The 6,411-nt window shown below is 41.2% G+C and overlaps 1 protein-coding gene across 13 annotated transcripts in view; it reads left to right on the forward strand.

The window, feature by feature from the left end:
• The window catches only part of CTNNB1 (catenin beta 1), a 48,565-nt gene extending 42,154 nt beyond the window's left edge, over window positions 1-6,411 (forward strand). For 3 of the 13 annotated variants that reach the window (XM_060402021.1, XM_015102081.4, XM_060402022.1), the window contains 5 exons: window positions 341-491; window positions 578-699; window positions 1,634-1,694; window positions 2,569-2,789; window positions 4,374-6,411. In XM_060402021.1, coding sequence (XP_060258004.1) covers window positions 341-491; window positions 578-699; window positions 1,634-1,694; window positions 2,569-2,777 — 543 coding nt within the window. In that variant the 3' untranslated portion in view covers window positions 2,778-2,789; window positions 4,374-6,411. 13 annotated transcript variants of the gene reach the window in all.

The raw sequence follows: 6,411 nt of genomic DNA on the forward strand, positions 1-6,411 counted from the left end.
GATTTTCCACTCTGCTTTCTGGTGTGCTCAGCTTAGAAGGGATGAAAGCTGGTCTGGGCTGCCGCAGCACAAACCCCTAGTCACCTCTGGGTTTTCCAAATCTTAATTTGAATAATAGGCAGGAAAAGAGGTTTGTAGCTAAAAATGCTCCAGAAAACCATTGCTGCCACGCATCAGACATCAAGAACATAGAGTGAGTGACTTAATGCAGGCTTCCTATTTAATACAAGTGGTACAGACACCACTGACACTGTGAACTGGGACTGTTTATGCCACCGTGGGGTGCTTGCCATGTTTTAACTTTGGATTTGATGAGGTTTCCTGTGTATTTTCTCCTCAGCTGCTTTATTCTCCTATTGAAAATATCCAAAGAGTAGCTGCAGGGGTCCTCTGTGAACTTGCTCAGGACAAGGAAGCTGCAGAAGCTATTGAAGCCGAGGGAGCCACAGCTCCTCTGACAGAACTACTTCATTCTAGGAATGAGGGTGTGGGTAAGTAGGGAAGGAATCAGAGTCTTTAGCTTGGGTACCGCAAAGCCTCAGCTTTGCCTCAAGGACCTTTCTCCTTCCTCTCTCAGCAACATATGCAGCTGCTGTTTTGTTCCGAATGTCTGAGGACAAGCCACAGGATTATAAGAAACGGCTTTCAGTTGAGCTGACCAGTTCTCTCTTCAGAACGGAGCCAATGGCTTGGAATGAGGTAGGCAGTGTGAGCACGTTTATTCGATGGTTCGCTAGAGCACCAAGGCAGTTTGTGGTTTCCTCTCAAACGACTCGGTGCACATTTGTTGGCATTGACTGTGTCCTTGGCTTGAATCTTCATTCTTTACATTATCTTAGCAATTGCTGTAAGGAAAAACTACAGCTTTATGCAGCTTGCTTAGAACAAACAAGTTAGATTTTGTAAGGCAGATAGATGAAAAAGTTAACAGATTGAAAAACACTTTTCAAAAGGTTGTTAGGAAAGGGGCAGTCGATTAAACGCTGTTAGTTGGAGGTCAGTTTATCAGTATTTTTTTAAAAATACTGTTTTCCCCCTACTTCTCTACTTGAATTTCTATTAATTTGTTCAGTAATTTGTCCTTGATACAAATTGAAAGAGTCAAGCCACCCTGAAAGCTGACGCAGTTGTTGCACATGATCATAAGGTAGGTTAGAGAGAGAGAGGCCAGCTGCTAGACAGTGATATCAGCGATGCATTAAGTGCGTGCTAATAGATAGTCTCAGCCGTTCCAACTTGAGCTCTGAACATCCTCACCCAGCCCTTTCTCCAGACCTGTTAATGGCAACTTAGTTCTTGTAGTTGTGCAGGCTCTGGGGATCTTTTCATAACACGTTCTGTCAGCAACTCCTGTTAGGGGTAGAAACAAAACACCTGTTTTGTTTCCTGTTATATTTCTGGCACCTAAAAGTACTTGGTAATACATATTTGCAGAAAGAATAAATTACAAAGTATTCTGTGATTGTGCACATCTGTACTTTGAAGGAGTTCTGCACTTTGTAAGTGATTCTACAATGTTTGAGTCCTTTATTCCTTTTGTAATCTGAAAATAAGTATGTTTTCAAAATATCAGAGAGTATCCTTTGAGTTGAGAATTTCCATTTTGCTTCCTTGCCTGTACCTGTTCATCTAGACTGCTGATCTTGGACTTGATATTGGTGCCCAGGGAGAACCTCTTGGATATCGCCAGGATGGTATGTATCTCATATTTCTTGATTATCTCCAGATCAAGCTAAAGGTCCAGAGCTTTGTCAGAAGAGCTGTTTTGCTTGTCTTGGGAGGACCTGTTGGCAGGAAAGTAGTGGTAGCAATTAAAGGCAGTTCTTAAATTCTAGAGTCAGCAGTAATATCTTCATTGGTGCACAGGGAGTCCTGAGCCACACGCCAGGCAAGCACTGGATCGTGGCAATAAACGTGTGCCGCTGCTGCCAGACTTCTGCAGTGCCGTGTCGCGAGCTGCCTGGCTTCTATTCCATTTTTTGTTCAGAGAACCCTTATAGAGTACCTGTGTCTACAATTCTAGACTCAGATCTGGGATGCGTATTTACGTAGCTTTTCAGAAAACTCTGAAAATCTAAGTAATTCAAATTTGGGTATATAACTGTTTATCTTAAACTTATAATCTTACCTGTTTTTTTCCTAGTTAATAAACACTTAAAGCTCACAAGCTTCTTACTTTGACAGGTATATAAATGTTAAGCCTTTGGATAAAAACATACAAAGGTTTCATAGGAAACTGGCACATTTTCTTAGTACTTCTGTGGGTATTGCCTAGACTTTATAACCAACACATAGCTGTTGCCACTGCTCAGCAGCCGGTCTCTGCCCAGGGAAAGGCCAGACGTCCAGGACTGGAACCTGCGGTCTGCCTTTGGTGGAAACAGACCGTGTGGCTCCTTGTGTGGCCTGACACTGGGAGTGACTCAGCTTAAGAAAGCAAGCAGGTGAAGAGGTTAGAAGGAATGCTTTCTGACATGTTTGCTATCCTGGGATCCCCCTAACTGTGCTCACGTCATGTCTTCACGCTCTCTCCCCCCTCACCCACCGTGTCGTTGCCCCAACTCCCAGATCCCAGCTATCGTTCTTTTCACTCCGGTGGGTACGGCCAGGACGCCTTGGGGATGGACCCCATGATGGAGCATGAGATGGGCGGCCACCACCCCGGTGCTGACTATCCAGTTGACGGGCTGCCAGATCTGGGGCATGCCCAGGACCTCATGGATGGGCTGCCCCCGGGCGACAGCAATCAGCTGGCCTGGTTTGATACTGACCTGTAAATCATCCTTTAGGTAAGAAGTTAAACAAGCCAGTTTGGGTAAAATACTTTTACTCTGCCTACAGAACTTCAGAAAGACTTGGTTGGTAGGGTGGGAGTGGTTTAGGCCTATTTGTAAATCTGCCACAAAAAAAGATACGTACTTTGAAAGATGTCTTGGAACATTTGAATGTTCTCAGATTTCTGGTTGTTAGGTGGTCATGTGTGGAAGTTATTAACTTTAATGTTTTTTGCCACAGCTTTTGCAACTTAATACTCAGATGAGTAACATTTGCTGTTTTAAACATTAATAGCAGCCTTTCTCTCTTTATACAGCTGTATTGTCTGAACTTGCATTGTGATTGGCCTGTAGAGTTGCTGAGAGGGCTCGAGGGGTGGGCTGGTATCTCAGAAAGTGCCTGACACACTAACCAAGCTGAGTTTCCTATGGGAACAATTGAAGTAAACTTTTTGTTCTGGTCCTTTTTGGTCGAGGAGTTACAATACAAATGGATTTTGGGAGTGACTCAAGAAGTGAAGAATGCACAAGAATGGATCACAAGATGGAATTTATCAAACTCTAGCCTTGCTTGTTAAATTTTTTTTTTTTTTAATATCTGTAATGGTACTGACTTTGCTTGCTTTGAAGTAGCTTTTTTTTTTTTTTTTTTTTGCAGTAACTGTTAGTTTTTTAAGTCTCTCGTAGTGTTAAGTTATAGTGAATACTGCTACAGCAATTTCTGATTTTTAAGAATCGAGTAATGGTGTAGAAACACTAATTCATAATCACTCTAATTGTAATCTGATAAAGTGTAACATTGTGTAGCCTTTTTGTATAAAATAGACAAATAGAAATGGTCCAATTAGTTTCCTTTTTAATATGCTTAAAATAAGCAGGTGGATCTATTTCACGTTTTTGATCAAAAACTTTATTTGGGATATGTATGGGTAGGTAAGTCAGTAAGAGGTGTTATTTGGAACCTTGTTTTGGACAGTTTACCAGTTGCCTTTTATCCCAAAGTTGTTGTAACCTGCTGTGATACAATGCTTCAAGAGAAAATTCGGTTATAAAAATGGTTCAGAATTAAACTTTTAATTCATTCGATTGTGTCAGCTTTTTTTCCTTGTCACTAAGCGGTGTGTGAGGGTTATAAGTTTTCCTCAGGATGAAGTTGAACTGAGTAAACCGATAGTGAAATAATTTAAGTTGTAATGATGGAAGAACCTTCCTGCTAATAGATGGAATTGTTTTGTCGAGTTTCTTTACACTTGGTCCTGGGTTAAACTGCACCAAAATGTTTTAGCTTTGCACATTTAGCTGTGTAGGAGGAGAGTCCACCATCTCCAACTGAAGGACTCTGGGCTTACAGCCTATGGCCAAGACTCCTTCAGCCTGACTGCAGGTATGTATATAATTCTGTCCGAGTGACCAGAGGCCTCATGGTTCAAAGGCATCTAGTTCTTTGGCGACACAGAACAAAGTGTGTTAGTTTGTCAGCTGTCTGACTCTTTGTAACCCTGTGGACTGCAGCCCACCAGGCTCCTCTGTCCATAGGGTTCTAAGCTCCAAATAAGCATCCCACCCCCAAACTCCATCAAATGGTCTCATTCCTTTAAGGTAATAATGAAGAATTACCACCTGGATTTGGACTTCAAGCACAGAAGTGTGATTCATTTGGAGCGGGGAATTCCTTCAACTCCACTTTGAACTGATAATTAAGATGGTTTACCTGTCGATGTTTATCTGAACATAATCAGAGCGAACTAGAATGGGCCTTCTTCCATTGCTCTCTGCCAGGTGAGCCTGTCATCCTGGTGGTAGGTCTGACAAGTTTTTAGTTCATCCCTGAGGGCAGAATCAGTATACCTGTTAGAACTTGTGTTTTGGGGCTTTAAAAAGAGTGAAAGTGTTTGTACTGAGAGAGAACTGTTTCTGATTGACTGTGTATTTAAACATGTACTTAGTTTCATGTTGTTGGATGAGGACCCTGTATAAAAGCTTTATAAATTCTTCCCTGTGGTCTAATTGGGATGAGAGGGAAAACATTTGTGTATTTGGTGAAGGGGCAGTTCTGCTCCCAGTGCGTGATGCAGAGAACGGAGGCGGCACGGCAAGAACTGTTAGGTCAGAGTGCAGAGCTTGGTAGTGACCTCAGCTTCTAACAGAAAGAACCACAGCAGGGTGTTCTATTTAAAGAACTTTTTTAAACCAGAAAATATTTCAGAGCTCTGCCTAAAATCATCATAGTTTTGAAGTTCCATGTAAAAACTTAGTATGAAGGTTAATCTGATTCAGCAAAGTAGCTCTGCAGTATACCGAAAAGGACAAAGGGACAGGAAGAGCCAGGACACTTGTGAAAAATGAGATAAGGGGACTTGTTCTATAAGCTGTTAAGGCATGACTGCGAAACTTGAGGTAAAGCTAGAGGTAGCGAACACATTATTGACCGGAGATATAGCAACACATTTTGAGAGAGGGATAGAATTAACGTCACTGTCAGAAACTGTTAGAGCATACAACTTAAGATTGTCACTATTCACATTTTGTTCTGTTCGCTTTTTGTTCCAACTTTGTGTGTATTATAAATATAAAATTTTCAAAATTTTGAGCAATATATACTAGTATCTCAGAAGATGAGAGTTCTTCAGAATATAGTTCTGATTCAGACAATGTAAATATACCAGCAAAAAACCTTAGTGATTGATTCTGATACAGAAAGAAGAAAGAAAAAAGAAAACTCACGATTCTGGAGAATGCTTCTTTGCTTCTGCAGAAAAATGGTTTGAAGACAACATTTCACAAAAATCAGAAAACTAAAGGTGTGTCAGGTGGAACTACTGAATGTAATAACCTTCAAAATGTTAGTGAAACAACAGAATTTTAGCCAGTCAAGAGAAAAATTGCCAGCCATGGGTGGTGTTAGTTGCTGAAAAAAAATCACGTGGTCAGTAATGAGTTAATAGTGCTATTGGCACATGAATAGAAGTGTACACTAAGGGAGCAGAATAAAGGGAACAGAATAAGAGGAAGTGTACACTAAGGGAACAGAATAAGAGGAAGTGTACACTAAGGGAACAGAATAAGAGGAAGACAATAGATGCCTGCAAGGTAGCACAGGAGGTCAGCGTGAAAAAGAGGGACTTTTCAGTAAAGTGTGGAACAGGTAGGCAGCCATTTGGATAAAACTGAAGTTAATACAGGAAAAAAAATCCATTATTAAAGTATAAAAGCCCACAGACGCCCATGTGTCCAGTAACTGCAAGAGAGCAGCCACAACGCAGTGTAACACAACGGTATGGGTGCGTCTCACATTGATACTGAGCAAAAAACAAGTCGCCAAGGCATGCCGTAGGACTGTATAGGTGCAAAAAGGGGGCAACTATCTTAAGCAAACCATCCACAGATGGTAAAATGAAAAATTACCAAAAAAATCAGAATAGTGATTTATTACCTGGAGATGGAGGTGCGTAGGATGTTTGATCCCATTGCAGTGATGACCACTGAGCTGAAAAATAAAGCTTTTTCCATGTTGGAGGAGGTATTTGAGACCTGAGGCTTTGATCTGGAAATTTGACTCCTTGATAGTGAAAGATCTTGAGGTAAATGTGCTCTTGTGTTTTTGTCTTGATTAGTGTAATAAACACAGAAGATCTGC

The sequence above is a fragment of the Ovis aries genome, chromosome 19, assembly GCF_016772045.2.
Source record: "Ovis aries strain OAR_USU_Benz2616 breed Rambouillet chromosome 19, ARS-UI_Ramb_v3.0, whole genome shotgun sequence".
In the NCBI taxonomy this organism is placed as follows: Eukaryota; Metazoa; Chordata; class Mammalia; order Artiodactyla; family Bovidae; genus Ovis; species Ovis aries.